Source organism: Oncorhynchus mykiss, chromosome 10, assembly GCF_057628025.1.
Source record: "Oncorhynchus mykiss isolate SJ-2025 chromosome 10, ASM5762802v1, whole genome shotgun sequence".
NCBI classification, from domain to species: domain Eukaryota; kingdom Metazoa; phylum Chordata; class Actinopteri; order Salmoniformes; family Salmonidae; genus Oncorhynchus; species Oncorhynchus mykiss.
Window position 1 is genome coordinate 76,200,193 of NC_143031.1, and position 22,760 is coordinate 76,222,952.

Genomic DNA, 22,760 nt, shown 5'->3' on the forward strand with positions numbered 1-22,760 from the left:
CTTTTGTTGTAATTGTTGTAACCTATTGTTTGATGTTGCTGCACAAAGCAAGACAGTACAGTAAATATCCCCCCCACCAGTTGGTAGTTTCCAGATTCACTTTATTGGACAATTCAACTCGTGTCATGTTATATTACATCTTAATCAGTGGCCCATGTAATGTTGTATCTTCAGACAGTCTAAATGTAGTACAGTGAAAGTGATAACTAAAAGGACTAGACATACTGTAGTCAAGCTCAATGATTTTCTTTATTCATTTTGCCACAAGCTGCAGAAGGTATATAAGAAATTTTCTTAGTTATTAATAATTGTTTACTTAAAAAGTTTGCAATTCAGGTTACTCCTTGGCTTGGTGATACTTTTAACTGTGTACACAACATCGCACCAAAGGTTTTTATCATTTTCTTTCTTCAGCACAGCAGTAACTTTGAACACTTCATACGGTGGAATCAACACCTCCTTTTCATGATTTCCCAGATTGGGGAAGGACTTCAGGTCAGCGCCAAAACATGTCTCTATCTCAAAGCAAGACTTGTCTCCAAATCTTGTACTAATACCCTTGTCGAGAGAGCTGGAGGCAAAGAAGCCAAATCTGATTTCTTTGTTAACTTTACTAACAAACTCCATGTTGGTTCTTCGATACGTGGTGTGACAGGACTTTTGGTTCAGTTTCAGGAGGCGAATGGCGTCAGTCAGCAGGAAGTGAAGGGAGTGGAACTGGAAGGAGGTGGTGTACTCTGTTCTACTGGTCCGGACTGCTTGGTTGAACACTGGGTACATCTTACTTTGACCCCCTGAGTAAGCACAGATAGCCTTGATATGATCATGTGGAAGTTCTTTAGGATTGTACTTGGACTTGTCCTTTTGGAATCGTTTCTTCACATTCTCAATAGTTGCACATCCTCCTGCCTTCATCCAGGCTTGTTTGAAGATCCCTACTTTGTTAATTTCATTTGGAAGATATTCCTTCTGCACCTTGTTGTACATTTGTTCAGTGCAGCCATTATACATGTCGTCAACAGAGTCAGGGACCATGTCTAAGGGTATGCTGGAATTGAGACCAGGCTGATGGAGATGAACCTTCAGAGAATATGGAGGGAATAAAACAGGCGAAAGTGAAAAAGCAAGGATTTTTTAAATATATTTAATTTTATTTAAATAATCTTTCTCTCTGTCTATCTCTCACTCTCTCTCTCACTTTCTCAAATTCATTAAATTAAATGCAATATACTTTAATGAAATTAATAACAAGGTAAATGTTGCCACAGAAAAGTGACACACACAATTATGAAAACAACAGTGACAATAATAAAAGTAGTAGCTATAATACTATAAATACTGTATATACAGTGCATTCGGAAAGTATTCAGACCCCTTCAGTTTTTCCACATTTTAACAAATCGAACAAATAAACAAATATATATCTAATACAAAAATGTAATACCCACCTCTCTCTCTCTCTCTCCTTTCTTTCTATCTCAATGTCCTTCTTTCTTTCTTTCTTTCTTTCTTAATTGCAGTATAAATAGTATAGTATCTTACCATCTTGGAGTCCACACCCAAAGTCCAAGCCTGGAAGAAATACATCACAGTAAAGGTGAGGATCTTGTGTCTTGCCATGATGTCAAAATATATTGGTCCAATTTCAACTTGCAATGGAGATGAATTATCTTTTCAGATACAGAATCAGCATTCAAATGTTCAACTTTTAGAGAGCCTTGTTATACCAGTGGTTTTTTGTTTATTTTCACAGTCCCTCCTCTCTGGCTGAATACAGGCACATACATGCACAAGTACCACTCAAACAACAAACACACACACACACACACACACACACACACACACACACACACACACACACACACACACACACACACACACACACACACACACACACCGTTTCTCAGTATCAGCAGTTGTGTTGTTAGTGTTAGGCATGTTCACACATAGCTCCCCGGGAGCGGATGACGTCGAGAGACCTGGTAGGTTGACAGGGTTCCATTCCTGTGTTATGACTGAGATGTGAGAGACCTGGTAGGTTGACAGGGTTCCATTCCTTTGTTATGACTGAGATGTGAGAGACCTGGTAGGTTGACAGGGTTCCATTCCTTTGTTATGACTGAGATGTGAGAGACCTGGTAGGTTGACAGTATTCCATTCCTTTGTTATGACTGAGATGTGAGAGACCTGGTAGGTTGAGAGGGTTCCATTCCTTTGTTATGACTGAGATGTGAGAGACCTGGTAGGTTGACAGGGTTCCATTCCTTTGTTATGACTGAGATGTGAGAGACCTGGTAGGTTGACAGGGTTCCATTCCTTTGTTATGACTGAGATGTGAGAGACCTGGTAGGTTGACAGGGTTCCATTCCTTTGTTATGACTGAGATGTGAGAGACCTGGTAGGTTGACAGGGTTCCATTCCTTTGTTATGACTGAGATGTGAGAGACCTGGTAGGTTGACAGGGTTCCATTCCTTTGTTATGACTGAGATGTGAGAGACCTGGTAGGTTGACAGGGTTCCATTCCTTTGATATGACTGAGATGTGAGAGACCTGGTAGGTTTTCAGGGTTCCATTCCTTTGTTATGACTGAGATGTGAGAGGCCTGGTAGGTTGATAGAGTTTCATATCTTTGTTATGGCTGAGATGTGAGAGACCTGGTGCAGGTTGACAGGGTTCCATTGTATTGCGTTCATATAGCGAGGTCTTTCTGATCTGTGGTGGTTACAAACTATAGAAGACAAGGAAAGGAAGGGAGCAGATTGAGCCTATTGGCATGTGGCCTTAGTGTTTGGGAACATTTGAAAAGTTTATGCTGCAATCCAGCCACTGCATAGATGGAACCTAATCCAGCAGACATACTGTAGCTGTAGAGGGATGTGTGTTTACACAGATCAATATAGGTCACATATTAACACACTGAGAATTGTTTATTCACACTTCTCTCATACTGATCTGTGTGTGAACATGACTAACAACGGCAACACCACTGCTGGTACTGAGAAAATATGTGTGTGTGTGCATGTGCGTGAATGCACACACACACACACACACACACACACTCACATCTTAGTCGATCAATCAACCATCCAATTAATGAACTATCAGGGAATATGGAAAACAGCACTACGTCAAACCTTCAGGCCCCTAGTATAAACTTCAGAGCCATCAATGACGGCATGTGGCGGGGCCCCACCACCTGGGGGAGAATTGGCTGGTTATGGGTGACATACCAATGGGCCACTCAGGGCGGGGTGCTTTGAAGAGACGTCCAGAATTGACTTAATTGAAGTAAGTGTATTACAGGATAACCCAGGTACTGCTTGTAGACCCCTCTCTCGCTCTCTCTCTCTCAAAATAGTGTAGTATCTTACCATCTTGGAGTTCACACCCAACGTCCAATCCTGGACGAAATACAACACAGTAAAGGTTTGAATCTTGTGTCTTGCCATGATTTCAAAATGTATTGGTTCAATGACAACTTGCAATGGAGATGAATTATCTTTTCAGATACAGAATCAGCATTCAAATGTTCAACTTTTAGAGAGCCTTGTTATACCAGTGGTCTTTTGGTTATTTTCACAGTCGCTCCTCTCTTGCTGAGAACAGGCACATGCCCCTCAAACCACATACCCCTTAGCTCAGTACACACACACACACACACACACACACCACACACACACACACACACACACACACACACACACACACACACACACAGCCTAGCGGTTAAGACCATTTGAGAGAGAGACTGAGCAAAACCGAAGTGATTTCTTTGATATATTTATTTTCTGTCTTAGTAAAGTTGTTTTGTGGACTAAAGCCTCCCTGTCTCTGTGTCAATCTCTGCACGCTCAACCCAGCACCCCACAGTTTACAACACATTTTGGTTGAATGCATTTAGTTGTGCAACTGACTAGGTATCCCCTTTCCCTTCACATACTCACACACATATGGTGTGGTGCCTAGTTGGTATAAAATCCTGCAGTACTAATGGCACTGTAGTCAGGGTTGTCTACCCCTGGCCTAGTTTAAGCTTTGTCGGCCAATCATTCATTTAGATGAATGAGTGAAATACTGCCATCATCTGGCTGTTGTGAAGAAATGCACCGTGTCAAGACTGAAGGCCTCTGGGTACATAAGTGTGTGTTTTGGTTTTCAGTGGTCTCTCCTGCCAGTGTCCAGGGTATGATTTAGACAGTATTCAAATATACAAATAATGCTGGTTATGGTTGTTAACTTCCTTTGTTATGACTGAGATGTTAGAGGCCTGGTAGGTTGACAGGATTCCATTCCTTTGTTATGACTGAGATGTGAGAGACCTGGTAGGTTGACATGATTCCATTCCTTTGTTGTGACTGAGATATGAGAGACCTGGTAGGTTGATAGGGTTCCATCATGTTGCATTAATATGGGGAGGTATTTCAGATCTGTGGCAGTTACAAACTATAGGAGATAAGGAAAGGAAGGGGAGCAGATTGAGACTTTTTGGAAATGGCCTTTGTGTATGGAGACATAGTGTTTGGGCCACTGAATGTGTAGTTTATGGTGGAGTCCGGTCACTGACTGTGTAGTTGATGGTGGAGTCCAGCCACTGACTGTGTAGTTTATGGTGGAGTCCAGTCACTGACTGTGTAGTTTATGGTGGAGTCCAGTCACTGACTGTGTAGTTTATGGTGGAGTCCAGACACTGACTGTGTAGTTGATGGTGGAGTCCAGTCACTGAATGTGTAGTTGATGGTGGAGTCCAGACACTGAATGTGTAGCTGATGGTGGAGTCCAGACACTGACTGTGTAGTTGATGGTGGAGTCCAGCCACTGACTCTGTAGTTGATGGTGGAGTCCAGACACTGACGGTGTAGTTTATGGTGGAGTCCAGTCACTCTATAGGTAGCACCTAATCCAACAGTTAGATCTGTAGGTCACACGATTAATACAGGTCACTTTACAATGAACACACACAGACACACACACGGCTGCTGAGAATCAGCATGGAAGAAGTGTGAACAAACAATTCTCAGAAGCCATGTGGTGTTTCAAGCCTGCCTGCCTGCCTGTGTGTGTGTGTGTGTGTGTGTGTGTGTGTGTGTGTGTGTGTGTGTGTGTGTGTGTGTGTGTGTGTGTGTGTGTGTGTGTGTGTGTGTGTGTGTGTGTGTGTGTGTGTGTGTGTGTGTGCGTGCGTGCGTGCGTGCGTGCGTGCGTGCGTGCGTGCGTGCGTGCGCGTAACAGTACAGGAAGACCCTTAAATCGCATCATCATCCTTACCCTCTAATTGGCTGATGATTGGTGACATGCCTGTGTGCCAATCGGTGCAGGTCGCTTTGTGGAGGGACGTCCAGAATGGAGTCAATTGAAGTAAGTGTATTGTGAATGCACCATGTCAACACGAGGCCTCTGGGTACATTAGTGTGTTTTTCGTTTTTCAGTGGTCTCTCCTGCCAGTGTCCAGTATGATTTATACAGTATTCCAATATACAAATAATGCTGGTTATGGTTGTTAACTTCCTTTGTTATGACTGAGATGTGAGAGGCCTGGTAGGTTGACAGGGTTCTATTCCTTTGTTATGACTGAGATGTGAGAGACCTGGTAGGTTGATAGAGTTCTAGTCCTTTGTTATGACTGAGATGTGAGAGGCCTGGTAGGTTGATAGAGTTCTATTCCTTTGTTATGACTGAGATGTGAGAGGCCTGGTAGGTTGATAGAGTTCTATTCCTTTGTTATGACTGAGATGTGAGAGGTCTGGTAAGGTGATAGGGTTCAATATTATTACGTTAATATGGTGAGGTCTTTCTGGTCTGTGATGGTTACAAACTATAGGAGATAAGGAAATGGGACAAGGAAAGGAATGGAGAAGATTGAGACTTATGGGATGTGGCCTTAGTGTTTGGGAATATAGCTGCTGACTGTGTAGTTTATGTTGGAGTCCAACCACTGTATAGACACTTTAGCACCTAATCCAGCAGACATATCTGTAGAGGGACGTGAGGTTGCACAGATAAATAGAGGTCACATTCTAATACACACACACACAAACACACACACACACACACACACACACACACACACACACACACACACACACACAGGCAGGCAGGCAGGCTTGAAACACCACATGGCTTCTGAGAATTGTTTGTTCACACTTCTTCCATGCTGATCTATGTGTGAACATGACCAACACCAGCTACAACACTGCTGATACTGAGAAAAGGTTTCCCATAGTAACAGTACAGAAAGACCCTTCAACCTCATCATCATCCTTCTCCTCTAATCAGGGACTGATTCATGTCTGGAATACTAATATCCAATATACCACTTTAATCAATCACCCAGAAGAATGGAAAGCAGCACTACAGTGATGCTTCATGACCCCAGTTCAGGGTTTCCCAACCCTCTCATCAGGGACCATCAGACATTTCACAGTGTTTGTTTTAGCCCTAAACTGGCAAACCTGATTGAGTCTACTATCCAACAACCCCTTGACTAATTGATTCAGTTGTGCCAGTCTGGTGGTCCCTGAGGAGAGGGTTGGGAAGTACTGCACCTGGTAAACACCCCTGGTCCTGGAACTCTGCAGAAACTTGATGTTTTTCGTTTATCCGACCTGGAAGACCAGGTGTGTTGAATTCAGGTAATCACTGAGCTGATCAATTAGGTCAGTTGGCCAGATGTGGTGCCTAGTTGGGACAAAATGGTAACAGTACAGTAACAGGCCACCATTGTTCCTGTACCCAAGAAAGCAAAGGTAACTGAACTAAATGACTATCGCTTCGTAGCACTCACTTCTGTCATCATGAAGTGCTTTGAGAGGCTGGTTAAGGATCATATCCTCTCCACCTTCAAATCAAATTGTATTTGTCACATGCGCTGAATGGAACAGGTGTAGACCTTACAGTGAAATGCTGACTTATAAGCCTCTAACCAGCAATACAGTTTAAAAAAATACAGATATGAATAAGAGATAAAAGTAACAAGTATTTAAGAGCAGCTGTGAAATAACAATAGAGAGACTATATACAGGGGGGTACCGATCAGAGTCAATGTGTAGATATAGAGTCAATACGTACATGTAGGTAGAGTTATTAACGTGACTATGCATAGATGACAACAGAGAGTAGGAGTGGTGTAAAGAGGGACTGTGGGGGGAGGGGAGGTACTGAAAATAGTTTGGGTAGCCATTTGACTAGATTTTCAGGAGTCTTATTGCTGGGAGGTAGAAACTGTTTAGAAGCCTCTTGGACCTAGACTTGGTGCTCTGGTACCGCTTGCTGTGTGGTAGCAGAGAGAACAGTCTATGACTGGGGTGGCTGGATTCTTTGACAATTTGTAGGGTCTTCTTCTGACACCGCCTGGTATAGAGGTCCTGGATGGCAGGAAGCTTGGCCCTGGTGATGTACTGGGCCTTTTACACTACCCTTTGTAGTGCCCTGCGGTCAGAGGCCGAGCAGTTGCCATACCAGGAAGTGACGCAACCAGTCAGGATGCTCTCGATGGTGCACCTGTAACAGGGTTATATTGGTGATTCCCCTTGCCACTTTATTGTTAAGCCAATGGGTTTTTGGTTTGAGTTTGTCTTGCCTTCACCTACTCAACATGGCATCTTATTGGCTGGTTTGCGTAGCTTGCTTACGAGGGGGGATGTTCCGGTTAGAATCGTCCCAGTGAACAAGCACCAAACCAGCGTGCGTGAGTGCAGAGTTGGATGGTGAGACGTGCATTGCATGACGTGCAATTTTGTGCCGTTCCTAACAGAATAAAGCTACATGACTGGTGCTACATATTGGAGTTCCGTGTCGATGACTGATTGTACACAACGCCAGAAGAGTACTGTTACACAACTGTAGAACCTTTTGAGGATCTGAGGACCCATGCCAAATTTTTTCAGTCTCCTGAGGGGGAATAGGTTTTGTCATGCCCTCTTCACGACTGTCTTGGTGTGCATGGACCACGTTAGTTTGTTGGTGATGTGGAGACCAAGGAACTTGAAGCTCTCAACCTGCTCCAATGCAGCCCCGTCGATGAGAATTGGGGCATGCTCGGTCCTCTTTTTGCTGTAGTCCACAATCATCTCCTTACCTGACAACCTTTGACTGGGATGTTAGTGGCCTGGTAGGTTGATAGAGTTCCATCATATCACATTCATATGGTGAGGTCTTTCAGATCTGGGGTTGTAACAAAGGAAAGGAGACAAGGAATGGAAGGGAACAGATTGACACTATTGGGTACATTGGCCTGAGATGTGAGAGACCTGGTAGGTTGACAGGGTTCTATTCCTTTGTTATGACTGAGATGTGAGAGGCCTGGTAGGTTGATAGAGTTCTATTCCTTTGTTATGACTGAGATGTGAGAGGCCTGGTAAGGTGATAGAGTTCTATTCCTTTGTTATGACTGAGATGTGAGAGGCCTGGTAGGTTGACAGGGTTCTATTCCTTTGTTATGACTGAGATGTGAGAGACCTGGTAGGTTGATAGAGTTATATTCCTTTGTTATCACTGAGATGTGAGAGACCTGGTAGGTTGACAGGGTTCTATTCCTTTGTTATGACTGAGATGTGAGAGGCCTGGTAGGTTGATAGAGTTCTATTCCTTTGTTATGACTGAGATGTGAGAGGCCTGGTAGGTTGATAGAGTTCTATTCCTTTGTTATGACTGAGATGTGAGAGGCCTGGTAGGTTGATAGAGTTCTATTCCTTTGTTATGACTGAGATGTGAGAGGTCTGGTAAGGTGATAGGGTTCAATATTATTACGTTAATATGGTGAGGTCTTTCTGGTCTGTGATGGTTACAAACTATAGGAGATAAGGAAAGGGGACAAGGAAAGGAATGGAGAAGATTGAGACTATTGGGATGTGGCCTTCGTGTTTGGGGACATAGCTGCTGACTGTGTAGATTATGTTCGAGTCCAACCACTGTATAGATACTGAGGCACCTAATCCAGCAGACATATCTGTAGAGGGACGTGAGGTTGCACAGATCAATGGAGGTCACATTCTAATACACACACACACACACACAGGCAGGCTTGAAACACCACATGACTTCTGAGAATTGTTTGTTCACACTTCTTCCATGCTGATCTATGTGTGAACATGACCAACACCAGCTAAAACACTGCCGATACTGAGAAAAGGTTCCCATAGTAACAGTACAGAAAGAACCTTCAACCTCATCATCATCCTTCTCCTCTAATCAGGGACTGATTCATGTCTGGAATACTGATAGCCAATATACCACTTTAATCAATCACCCAGAATAATGGAAAGCAGCACTACAGTGATGCTTCATGACCCCAGTTCAGGGTTTCCCAACCCTCTCATCAGGGACCATCAGATATTTCACAGTGTTTGTTTTAGCCCTAAACTGGCAAACCTGATTGAGTCTACTATCCAACAACCCCTTGACTAATTGATTCAGGTGTGCCTGTCTGGTGGTCCCTGAGGAGAGGGTTGGGAAGTACTGAACCTGGTAAACACCCCTGATCCTGGAACTCTGCAGGCACTTGATGTTTTTCGTTTATCCGACCTGTTAGACCAGGTGTGTTGAATTCAGATAATCACTGAGCTGATCAATTAGCTCAGTTGGCCAGATGTGGTGCCTAGTTGGGACAAAATGGTGACAGTACAGTAACAGGCCACCATTGTGGCCTGTCATTCAGAAGGGTTGGGTTAAATGTGGAAGACACATTTTGGGTGAATGCATTCAGTTGTGCAACTGACTAGCTATCCCCTTCACATACTCACACACATATGTTGTGGTGCCTAGTTGGGAAAAAATCCTGCAGTACTAATGGCACTGTAGTCAGGGTTGTCTACCCCTGGCCTAGTTTAAGCTATGTCGGCCAATCATTCATTTAGCTGAGTGAGTGAAATACTGCCATCTTCTGGCTATTGTGAGAAATGCACCGTGTCAAGACTGAATGCCTCTGGGTACATTAGTGTGTGTTTTGGTTTTCAGTGGTCTCTACTGCCAGTGTCCAGGGTATGATTTAGACAGTATTCAAATATATAAATAATGCTGGTTATGGTTGTTAACTTCCTTTGTTATGACTGAGATGTGAGAGACCTGGTAGGTTGAGAGGATTCCATTCCTTTGTTATGACTGAGATGTGAGAGACCTGGTAGGTTGACAGGATTCCATTCCTTTGTTATGACTGAGATGTGAGAGACCTGGTAGGTTGACAGGATTCCATTCCTTTGTTATGACTGAGATGTGAGAGACCTGGTATGTTGATAGGGTTGCATTCCTTTGTTATGACTGAGATGTGAGAGGCCTGGTAGGTTGACAAGGTTGCATTCCTTTTATATGACTGAGATGTGAGAGGCCTGGTAGGTTGACAGGGTTGCATTCCTTTGCTATGACTGAGATGTGAGAGGCCTGGTAGGTTGACAGGGTTCCATTCCTTTGTTGTGACTGAGATGTGAAGTCTGCTAGGTTGATAGGGTTCCATCATGTTGCATTAATATGGTGACGTATTTCAGATCTGTGGCAGTTACAAACTATAGGAGATAAGGAAAGGAAGGGGAGCAGATTGAGACTTTTTGGAAATGGCCTTTGTGTATGGAGACATAGTGTTTGGGCCACTGAATGTGTGGTTTATGGTGGAGTCCAGTCACTGACTGTGTAGTTGATGGTGGAGTCCAGTCACTGACTGTGTAGTTTATGGTGGAGTCCAGACACTGACTGTGTAGTTGATGGTGGAGTCCAGCCACTGACTGTGTAGTTGATGGTGGAGTCCAGCCACTGACTGTGTAGTTGATGGTGGAGTCCAGCCACTGACTGTGTAGTTGATGGTGGAGTCCAGCCACTGACTGTGTAGTTTATGGTGGAGTCCAGTCACTGACTGTGTAGTTGATGGTGGAGTCCACCCACTGACTGTGTAGTTGATGGTGGAGTCCAGTCACTGACTGTGTAGTTTATGGTGGAGTCCAGACACTGACTGTGTAGTTGATGGTGGAGTCCAGACACTGACTGTGTAGTTGATGGTGGAGTCCAGACACTGACTGTGTAGTTGATGGTGGAGTCCAGACACTGACTGTGTAGTTGATGGTGGAGTCCAGACACTGACTGTGTAGTTGATGGTGGAGTCCAGACACTGACTGTGTAGTTTATGGTGGAGTCCAGTCACTCTATAGGTAGCACCTAATCCAACAGTTAGATCTGTAGGTCACACAGATTAATACAGGTCACTTTACAATGAACACACACAGACACACACACAGCTGCTGAGAATTTGTTTGCTCACACTTTTTAATACTGATGATCTTTGTGTGAACATGACTAACACCCACCAACACCACTGCTGATACTGAGAAAATCTATTGTGTGAATGTGTGTGTTTGTGCGTTCGTGCGTGCGTGTGTGTGTGTGTGTGTGTGTGCGTAACAGTACAGAAAGACCCTTAAATCGCATCATCATCCTTACCCTCTAATTGGCTAATGATTGGTGACATGCCTGTGTGCCAATCGGTGCAGGGCGCTTTGTGGAGAGACGTCCAGAATTGACTCAATTGAAGTAAGTGTATTGTGAATGCACCATGTCAACACGAGGCCTCTGGGTACATTAGTGTGTTTTTCGTTTTTCAGTGGTCTCTCCTGCCAGTGTCCAGGGTATGATTTATACAGTATTCCAATATTCTAATAATGCTGGTTATGGTTGAAACCTTGTCTTTGTTATGACTGAGATGTGAGAGGCCTGGTAGGTTGATAGGGTTCTATTCCTTTGTTATGACTGAGATGTGAGAGGCCTGGTAGGTTGACAGGGTTCTATTCCTTTGTTATGACTGAGATGTGAGAGGCCTGGTAGGTTGATAGAGTTATATTCCTTTGTGTCTGATAGCTGAGACCCTTCCCAGTTTTTGCAGTGTGTCTGGGGCTGCTGTGTGTTTTAATAGCTGGGATCGTAGGCCTGTCTGTCTACTGTGAGTTGGTGTCCAAATTCATTGCATATCACCTAGTTTTAAGAAGTGCTGGTGATTAGAACTATTCACCTGTTGTTTTACCTAGTAACTATGTTGCATCCTAGTAACTGGTTGCATCACAGCCTGATATGGCAACCGCTTGGCCTCCGACCGCAAGGCACTACAGATGGTGGTGCATACGGCCCAGTACAGCACCGGGGCTAAGCTGCCTGCCTTCCAGGACCTCTACACCAGGTGGTGTCAAAGGAAGGCCCTAAAACTTGTCAAAGACCCTGACCATCCAAGTCATAGACTGTTCTCTTTGCTACCGCATGGCAAGCGGTACCTGAGCGGCAAGTCTAGGACCAAAAGGCTTCTCACCAGCTGTTAATGCCAACCCATAAGACTCCTGAACAGGCAATCAAATGGCTGCCCATATAGACCAGATACAAAAACCTGACTAAAGCGAGAGACCAGCTGCAGACCAGATACTACAACCTGACTAAAGAGAAATACCAGCTACAGACCAGAAACAACACCCTGACTAAGGAGAGAGACCAGCTACAGACCAGATACTACAACCTGACTAAAGAGAAATACCAGTTACAGACCAGAAACAACAGCCTGACTAAAGAGATAGACCAGCAACCAACCAGTAGTAACACCCTGACTAAAGAGAGAGACCAGCTACAGACCAGTTACAACAACCTGAATGAAGAGAGACAACAAGGTGAGAAAGAGGGGAAGGGCTGATGAGGGTGAGATAATTTGATGATGGCACTGATATTTCATTTATAAATCTCGTGTTTGGATGAGTTACTTGTACAGCTGCCACTGCTATCTTGATTTCCTTGTTTCTCCCAGCTGCTCCTCCCCCTCTTCTCTGAGCAGACAGGCCTGTAGCCCTACTAAGTCCAAACTCCACACAGACATAGTGTGGGTATGCTGCTGGAGAGCCAGTATCCGTGTGTACGTGTGTACGATGTCTCTCATTCACTTACGCTTGAAAAATGTCTAAACCCACCTAAAATGACAATCGCTAGCTTGAACCTATATACAGTGCATTCGGAAAGTATTCAGACCCATTGATTATTTTAAAGACTTTTAAAGACATGGAAAGATGACAATTGTGGCACAAACCATAATTGGATCCAGGAGAAAATGATTTAACAATAACCTACTCTAGCCTCTCTACACTCTTAGCACCTTTTTTCTATCTGGAACCGAAAAGGGTTCTTCGGTTGTCCCCATAGGAGAGCCCTTTGAATAACCCATTTTGGCTCTAGGAGAACCCATTCGGTTCCAGGTTGAAACCTTCTGGGTTCCCTGTACAACCCTTTCCACAAAGGGTTCTACATGGAACCCAGAATAATTCTACCTGGAACCTAAAAGGCTCTCATATGAGGACAGCAGCAGAACCCTTTTGGAACCCTTTTTTAATTTTTGGTGCACTTTTAACCCATTTTTTCTCCCCAATTTCGTGAGATCCAATTGGTAGTTACAGTCTTGTCCCATCGCTGAAACTCCCATATGGACTCAGTATAGGCGAAGGTCGAGAGCCATGCATCCTCTGAAACACAACCCTTCCTAGCCTCACTGCTTCTTGACACACTGCTCGCTTAACCTGGAAGCCAGCTGCACCAATGTGTCGGAGGATGGCGACTGAAGTCAGTGTGCTTGCGACCGGCCTGTCACAAGGAGTCTCTAGTGAGCGATGGGACAAGGACATATCGGCCGGCGAAACCCTCCCCTAATCTGGAAGACACTGGGCCAATTGTGTGCCACCTCATGGGTCTCGGACGGCTGCGACACAGCCCGGAATCGAACCCGGATCTGTAGTGACATCTAGCACGCCTCTAGCACCTTAGACCGCAGCGCCAATCGGGAGGCCCCAGAACCCTTATTTCTTAGAGTGTAGGTTTGAGAAGTAGGATAGGAGATAGGTCAGGATTCTAGGACAGACCGATTGAGATGGAGCCTTAGTGTCACATGGAATGACGCTGGAGAGACGAAGCAGGTACAGGGAGTGGAAGGAGCCGGACATGGAATGAGACAACGTCAGCAAACTAATACAAAAGACAAAAACAATACAATGCAGAAGCCGGGAATAGCGCTAGGGAACTGACAAATATAAGGGAGGAAATAAACAGATGATAAGTGAGTCAAGGTGATTACAATTTCGCTCTTGTGCGTGATGAGTGACGCCAGGTGTGCATGATGGACTGCAGGAGTGTGTGATGCAGGGCAACCTGGCAACCTCAAGCGCCAGGGGCAGGGAAGAGCGGGAGCAGACGTGACACTTAGTGTCAGAGAGAACCGTAGAGTAGGAAGAAGACAACTGGAGAATGAGAAAGAGAGAAAAATAAAATAAATAATGATGTTTAGATTTAGAGAAGAGTATGGAGACATACAGTACTGGAAATATATCAATCACTTAACAGCAACATGTCATGTGGTTTGCCATAGGCAAATGCTCAGCTAAATGATTTTCTTGCTTTTTTCATGGTTAATTATTAGCAAAAAAATCACTTTGTTCTTCTTCTTATTAAAGGCACATAATAATAAATAAAGGAACAATGTCTACCAGCTTCCTGATTGAATGTGATTGGATATTAACCTCTTGAAGCTAGGGGGCACTATTTTTATGTTTGGAAAAATAATATTCCCAAAGTAAATGGCCTATTTCTCAGGACCAGATGCTAGAATATGCATATAATTGACAGATTGGGATAGAAAACACTCTAAAGTTTCCAAAACGGTCAAAATATTGTCTGTGAGTATAACAGAACTGATATTGCAGGCGAAACCCTGAGGAAAATCCAATCAGGAAGTGCCTCTTATTTTGAAACCCTTCTGTTCCTATGCATGCCTATCCTCCATTTAAAGGGATATCAACCAGATTCATTTTCTCTGGTTTCCCTAAGGTGTAAACAGTCTTTAGACATAGGTTCAGGCTTTTATTTTGAAAAATTAGCGTGAAAGATCACATTGCGTAAGTGGATAGGTGGGGGCTCTCAGAGTGAGTTTTTGCGCTACAGAGTAAAGCTGCCGTTGTTCCTCCCGCTGTTATTGAAAAACCTACACACACGGTTGATATATTATCGAATATATATTTTTAAAACTACCTGAGGAATGATCATAAAAAACGTTTGACATGTTTCTGTGGACTATTTGGAATTTCCGTCTTCTAAAAACATGATTTCACTTCGTCACTGTGGGCCATTGTGTGGGTGGGCTATTGTGTGGGTGGGCTATTGTGTGGGTGGGCTATTGTGTGGGTGGGCTATTGTGTGGGTGGGCTATTGTGTGGGTGGGCTATTGTGTGGGTGGGCTATTGTGTGGGTGGGCTATTGTGTGGGTGGGCTATTGTGTGGGTGGGCTATTGTGTGGGTGGGCCATTGTATGGGTGGGCTATTGTGTGGGTGGGCTATTGTGTGGGTGGGCTATTGTGTGGGTGGGCTATTGTGTGGGTGGGCCATTATATGGGTGGGCTATTGTGTGGGTGGGCTATTGTGTGAGTGGGCTATTGTGTGGGTGGGCTATTGTGTGGGTGGGCTATTGTGTGGGTGGGCCATTGTGTGGGTGAGAGAAAAATAAATTCAATCCATTTTCAATTCAGGCTGTAAGTATAAATACTTTCTCTGTCCTCATCTCCTTCTCAAAACACATTGAAGAATACAAGCCTTGAATACACCTTTACATACTGGGTCATAATAGTTGGTAGGTCACACCATTCGGACACTACAGACATTTTCATGGGAAGATCGATTTTCAGGATGTCTCATGGTCTGACAAACAATTCTTTAGCTCTGCCACCTTCCACCACAGATGCGGAAGGGGCAGATGTGGTGGATTGAGACGCAGCCAATGCAAAAATTGATGGATTTTGATGGTTTTTTTTATTATTATGTTGCTTAGATTGATGCACTGGTTCATAAATAGACTCTCAGGCTTTCTGTCTGTCACCCAGCGTAATTCTCTCTCTCTCTCTCTGGGTGATGTTGCCACCTAGTGGTTAAAGTGAGAGATGAACTCACCATAGAGGTATTACAGACATGCCCATGGGCTTTTCTCAACTCATCCTTCCTTGATTCCTCCTTGCATCCTCATGGTCTCTTCGCTTCCTTCTAAAAACACATTGTATAATATTGGCCAATTTGAAGGAATGTGGACTTTTTCCTCTATTAGGGAGAAGATGGGAGTAGAAGAGAGGAGACAGGAGAAAAGGAGACAGGAGACCGGAGGAGAGGAGAGGAGACAGGAGGAGACAGGAGGAGACAGGAGACGGGAAAAAAGGAGATGGGAGGAGAGGAGACAGGAGACGGGAGAAGAGGAGATGGGAGGTGAGGAGAAAGGAGCCTTAGTGTCAGAGAGAGACACAGGAGGAAAAATACAATTAAGAGAATATCGGAAGAGAGAAAAAACAAGACACGTGATTGTTGTGTTTAGATTTAGAGGAGAGTATGTAGACAAACTGTACTCTGGAAAATTATTCTTCATTCTTTTTTAGCAACATGTCATGTGATCTGCCATAGGCTTATGCTTGCTAAAAAGAAAAGGTGGGAGCAATTATTAACCTATGCTTATTTATCACTTCAATAAGAATAACAAAGTCACAGATGAATAAATAAAGGAACAAAGTCCTTCAACAAGGTCTACCAGCTTACTGATTGAACGTGATTAGATAGTTAAAATCGTGTCACCTGCAGTTGGACACAGAAAGGGCAGAACAGACCTGAGAGGACATATGCATGCAGACACACACACACGCACACGCACACGCACATGCACGCGCACACGTAACGTTCCCCTTTTAAACCTCTGATAAAGATGCAGACATGGATTTCCCCCACCACCTCTGAATAACTCTTCATACTGATGTTACAGACAGAAAACATAGATAGAAAGAAAGGACCTTATATGGCCATCGATGGCCGGTCACAGAGTACAAGCCATAACTTCCTTATGAATGATACCCAAAAGTGATAGGCTGAAAGGCTGCACTCGTCACGACTTGTTGTCATGCAACTATCCTGTTATATCGCTGTGTTTAGATTATCCTGTCAGGTCTACCAACTTCCTGCTTAAAGGTGATTGGATACTTAAAACCTTCTATCAACTGCAGTGGATAACAGAGAGGTAAGTGGTGGAGACGCATATCAGACCAACTACTTGTCAGAGAAGTTCGAAATATAATAGATATTACCGTTAGGAGTCACTTGGAAAGGTAACTAACTATGCAGTTAGTTAAGATGGATGACTACATCAATGAAGAGGTTATTGAAGAAAAAAAAGTTATTGTGCAAAATAAGAACAGAGCAAAGAAAAGAACAAAGACTGAAACCCATCGCTCAGGTAAAAACTAGGGAAGCTCTCTATCACACACATACCGTACACAGACAAAGACTTAAACACATGAACTAAAGCACAAGAAAAATGCTAACTGATAGCAACTTATAGTATTAACTGTGTTTTGAGGCTTCACATACAGTTTTTTTTACAATATTGTTTAGAAACAAGTAATTTAAAAGGGCATTTGTTGGGTTCTGATGGGGAATGACTGTTGACCTAAGATCATGAGGCTTTCATAAGTTACCATTTTTAAGAATGGATTGTTAGACTTTATGCCATAAAACAGCTGTGAGAAACAGTCCTATTGTGACTGATTATGCAACACCCCCACCCTCTTAGACGTGTGTGTGTGTGTGTGTGTGTGTGTGTGTGTGTGTGTGTGTGTGTGTGTGTGTGTGTGTGTGTGTGTGTGTGTGTTCTCACATCAGTGTGTATCTCCTCAGGACCTGGGGATTCAGGGAGAAGACTCTACAGGATGGTTGCTGTGAGCTTTGGGATTCTGTGTGCTCTACAAGTCACTCTCAACATCTCCCTGAGACTAGTCTGTGAGTGTATTCTTGTCTAATCATCACACTATATCAGACTTTCACAAGGTCACAACTTCCCTAAGTTCATCCTCTGTTAAACATGTTTAAGGAACTTGCAATCCACAACCAAGATATTGCTGTATTTTTTCAGCAGACTATATAGACCAGTGTTTCTCAATACTGGTCAAGGGGAACCAAAAGGAAGCACATTTTTATTTTTGTCATAGCAGCACACAGCTGATTCAAGCTATCGACTCATCATACTGTTTTGAGGATTTGAATTAGGTGTCAAGGTCAAAAAACAAAAATGTGCACCGCTTCTATAATGGGACCCCCAGCTGTTCCATGTGTATTTCAGGGCTAGCACCTGATTCCAATTGTCAAGTAGTCATAAAGCCTTTGAATAGGTGAAATTACCTAGTTTAGAGCTACAACAACATGTAGAAATGTCTGGTGGTCCCCGAGGACTGTGTGTTTTTAATGCCTGTCACTTACAGTAGCCGTAACAAATAATGTTTTCACCAGTAGCTATATGTATCCATCCTTTCCAGATGACATAAGTATCGGAGACTCTACAAATAAGCATATCTCTCTTCATAAAATGAATATGACTAAAGAGAGAGACCAGCTGCAGATGAGTTACAACGGGCTAACTAAAGAGAGAGACCAGCTACAGACGAGTTACAACGGGCTGACTAAAGAGAGAGACCAGTTAGAAAGGGAGAGAGACAACTTTCAGAAGAAGTTTGAAGGCAAGTGAACTGAACTGGTATTCCTTTTGATGTCAATCCTCATCAAAATGGCAATCCTAAAGCCTTGAGAAACTGAAACAGGTTTTCTTCAATCATGTCAACAGTATAATACCTTTGGGTAAAACTTTTTGGATAGCCCCAAGTAATTGTATTTATTTATTGTGTTGTATTTTTCAACAGAGAAAACCTGTTGCTCTAATGGATGGATGAGGTTTGAAGGCAGCTGTTACTACATCTCTACTTTCTACATCTCCACTGTGAAGAACACCTGGGATTACGCCAGACAGGACTGTCTGAGCAGAGGAGCAGATCTGGTGATCATAGAGAGCAAAGATGAACAGGTAAAACAGAGAGATAGAGACTTTTGACTTGTTGTCAAAATGTCCTGTACTGCAGTACTGCATACATGTTCCATACTCACCTTGCCCTCTACAGCACATTACAAAACAACATCACACATCACACATCACAATAACCAAAACATCACCATTTCTACAACCATACATCCAACCGATCTTCCCCAGCTGTACAGACAGCACCCCCAACACACCATATAGTCTGAAACATCTCCACACTTTGTATCATTTTATAGAACTCAAATTCCACCCTAAGGCGCGCAGAGACCATCCCATTGAATAATAGTAAAGGGTCTGTTTCCCCCACCTTTGACCTTGTTCCTCCTTGTTAGCCAAATAGCCAACTTTTCCTGGGCAAACAGTTCAATTCAACAACACACATTTGGCCTTCTCCTTATTTAAATAACTGTACCCCATTATAAACATCCCAACAGTAAAACCCACCCACAACCTCTCACACAGACATTCCAACAGAGATCCCTGCAGTCTCCTGCATAGCAGGCCCAAAAAAGGCTCCATGGCTAGTGTATATAACTTCCCAGGTAGAGGACATTCTTGTCTAATACCCCAGCTCACCCAGACTGGCCTACTGAGCCCTCCTCACACCTTGACCATACATTATGCTCCAGCTTACAACATCCTCACACAGGCCGAAAACGTTGACCCAAACCCAAACACAGACATCACATTAAACAGATACTCATGGCCCACTCTATCAAAAACCTTCTCTTGATCTAGATAGACCAATTCAAAGTTCACATCAGAACCTCTCGATAAGTCCAACAATAACACGTTGTCCGTGACTGAGCGTGCACGGTGCACATTATGTCTGGTCCTTGTGTACTACAGAGTCCAGATAGGACTTCAGTCTTTTAGAGAGGACCTTGGCAAATATATTGTAGTCTGCACAGAGCAATGCCACAGGCCTTCAGTTCTTAAGTTCACACAAGTCCCCTTTTAGGGCAGGAGAGTCAGAGCCACCTGACGCCAGCTCACCAGTGTCTCCTCAGGCGCTACCTGTGAGAGTTCCTGTTTAACACCCCCAAATAGAAACATCCTCTCTCTCCCTGTGTTTGGCGCATACACATTTATAAAGACAAAACCCATGTTGTTAATTTCTGCTTTTACTACAAGCAGCCTACCCCTACATACCTACTTTGAGGAGCATATTTTTAGAGAAATACCAGGTACAAAAAGGACTGCTACCCCTGTAAAAAAAAAAGCCCAAAGTTTTGTCCATTCTGGAAAAATTATGTATAATTTCTGCTCCTACCTTTTCGCTGACCTCAAGCAGAACCTCCTCCACCTTAATTCCATTCTCAGGAACACAGCTGAATCGATGCCGTAATGACAGCGTCCCCTCCGCGCTAGGCTGTGAAGCCATCGCGCACACCCCACCGTTCAAACCCAGGAAAATAAAACTCTGTCCTATGCTACCCTAACTTTAAGAGAAAAAAAACTGTGGGCACTGCTAAAACAAACAGTGCATTAACCTTCCACCATAGGAAAGAAACATTTAAAGAAAAGACCAAGGAAATATTCAAGAAAAAAGTTAGGACAGAGCCCTCCACACCAAACACTCAAACTCCCAAAAATTGCCAGCATGCAAGAGAGGGAAAGAGAGACAGAGAGACAGACAGAGAGAGAGAGAGAGAGAGAGAGAGAGAGAGAGAGAATAGTGGTGGAGATATTGTATTAGCAATGTTGTTTTCTGTCACAATAACAGACGTTCATCAATGGGCTTAAATCAGTCAGTCATGTCTGGATTGGTCTGACTGACTCTGTTACTGAGGGGACCTGGAAATGGGTGAACGGAACCCCACTGACCACCCCAAGGTAAGAGACTACTGCTCTAATAACACTGACCACCCCAAGGTAAGAGACTACTGCTCTATAATAACACTGACCACCCCAAGGTAAGAGAATACTGCTCTAATAACACTGACCACAGTGGAAGAAGTAGGACTGATTCTCTGTGTTGTTCATACTCTAGGTTCTGAGAGAGTGGCCAGTCTAACTCTGTGTTGTTCATACTCTAGGTTCTGAGAGAGTGGTCAGTCTAACTCTGTGTTGTTCATACTCTGGGTTCTGAGAGAGTGACCAGTATATTTCTGTTGTTTCTACTGCAGGTATTGGAGGAGTGGAGAGCCTAATGGTGGTGGCGTGGAGAACTGTGTGGTGGTACCTTACTGGTCATCAGGCCAAGGAGATTGGTGGGACTATCAGTGTTCCAATCGAGAGTACTGGATCTGTGAAAAAGGCCTGTTGTAGGTACTGCTGTTTAAAGAACTCTGAAGACTGATTATAGATTTTGGGAAAATGGCACTATGAACAAGACGTTGGAGAGAGAGAGGCACGTACACACACACACACACACACACACACACACACACACACACACACACGGAAGCATTCACACACAGAAAACAAATTAGGTATTTACACTACCAGTCAAACTTTTGGACACACCTAATCATTCCAGGTTTTTTTTTTATTCTACATTGTAGATTAATAGTGAAGACATCAAAACTATGAAATAACACATATGGAAACATGTAGCAACCAAATAAGTGTTAAACAAATCGAAATATATGTAATATTTCAGATTCTTCCAAGTAGCCACCTTTCGCCTTGATGACAGCTTTGCACACCCTTGACATTCTCTCAACCAGCTTCATGAGGTAGTCACCTGGAATGCATTTGTTAAAAGTGAATTTGTGGAATTTCTTTAGCCAATAGTTGTGTTGTGACAAAGTAGGGGTGGTATAAAGAAGATAGTCTTTTACCAAATAGGGTTAAGTCCATATTATGGCAAGAACAGCTAAAATAACAAAGAAAAATGGCAGACCATCATTACTTTAATACATGAAGGTGAGTCAATCCGGAACATTTCAAGAACTTTGAAAGTTTCTTCAAGTGCAGTCACAAAAACCATCAAGCGCTATGATGAAACTGGCTCTCATGAGGACTGCCACAGGAAAGGAAGACCCAAAGTTACCTCTGCTGCAGAGGAAAAGTTCATTAGAGTTAATTACACCTCAGATTGGAGCCTAAATAAATGCTTCCTAAGTAAATTAGTTCAAGTAACAGACACATCCCAACATCAACTGTTCAGAGGAGACTGTGTGAATCAGGCCTTCATGGTCGAATTGCTGCAAAAAAAACACTACTAAATGACACCAATAATAATAAGAGACTTGCTTGGGCCAAGAAATACGAGCAATTAATAATAGAATGTGGAAATCTGTCCTTTGGTCTGATGAGTCCAAATTTGAGATTTCTGGTTCCAACCGCAGTCTTTGTGAGATGCAGAATAGGTGAATGGATGATCTCTACATGTGTGGTTCCCATCGTGAAGCATGGAGGAGGAGGTGTGATGGTGTGTGGGTGCTTTGTTGGTGACACGGTCAGTGATTTATTTAGAATTCAAGGCACACTTAACCAGCATGGCTACCACAGCATTCTGGAGCAATACGCTATCCCATATGGTTTATGCCTAGTGGGACAATAATTTATTTTTTATTTTTTAATGTATGTTTTTTAAGGGGTGGATCAGCTTAATAATATTGCGGAAAGATTGTTGCTTCCATCAATGTAATTTTCTGCATCGTTTCCAATCCCCCATATATTTTTGGGGTAATTATATATACCACTGCTCAAAAAAAATAAAGGGAACACTAAAATAACACATCCTAGATCTGAATGAATGAAGTATTCTTATTAAATACTTTTTTCTTTACATAGTTGAATGTGCTGACAACAAAATCACACAAAAATGATCAATGGAAATGAAATTTATCAACCCATGGAGGTCTGGATTTGGAGTTACACTCAAAATCAAAGTGGAAAACCACACTACAGGCTGATCCAACTTTGATGTAA

General features: G+C 43.3%; 1 protein-coding gene across 1 annotated transcript; it reads right to left on the minus strand.

Moving 5' to 3' along the window:
- Positions 1-230: 230 nt before the first annotated feature.
- On the minus strand, positions 231-1,873 carry LOC149980309 (NAD(P)(+)--arginine ADP-ribosyltransferase 2-like). The gene is made up of 2 exons (XM_090187969.1): positions 1,543-1,873; positions 231-1,080 (listed from the first exon to the last, which is right to left on the minus strand). Exons 1-2 carry the CDS (start codon positions 1,618-1,620, stop codon positions 313-315), a joined length of 846 nt encoding a protein of 281 aa, XP_090044095.1. The 5' UTR covers positions 1,621-1,873; the 3' UTR covers positions 231-312.
- Between the last annotated feature and the right edge of the window lie 20,887 nt (positions 1,874-22,760).

What these genes read in the sequence shown, in the direction of transcription:
- LOC149980309 (XM_090187969.1), bottom strand. Translation starts at nt 1,620, where the DNA reads ATGGCAAGACACAAGATCCTCACCTTTACTGTGATGTATTTCTTCCAG. An exon ending in TGGGTGTGGACTCCAAGATG is followed by an intron (nt 1,081 to 1,542) that starts GTAAGATACTAT and finishes TATTCTCTGAAG; the next exon opens with GTTCATCTCCATCAGCCTGG.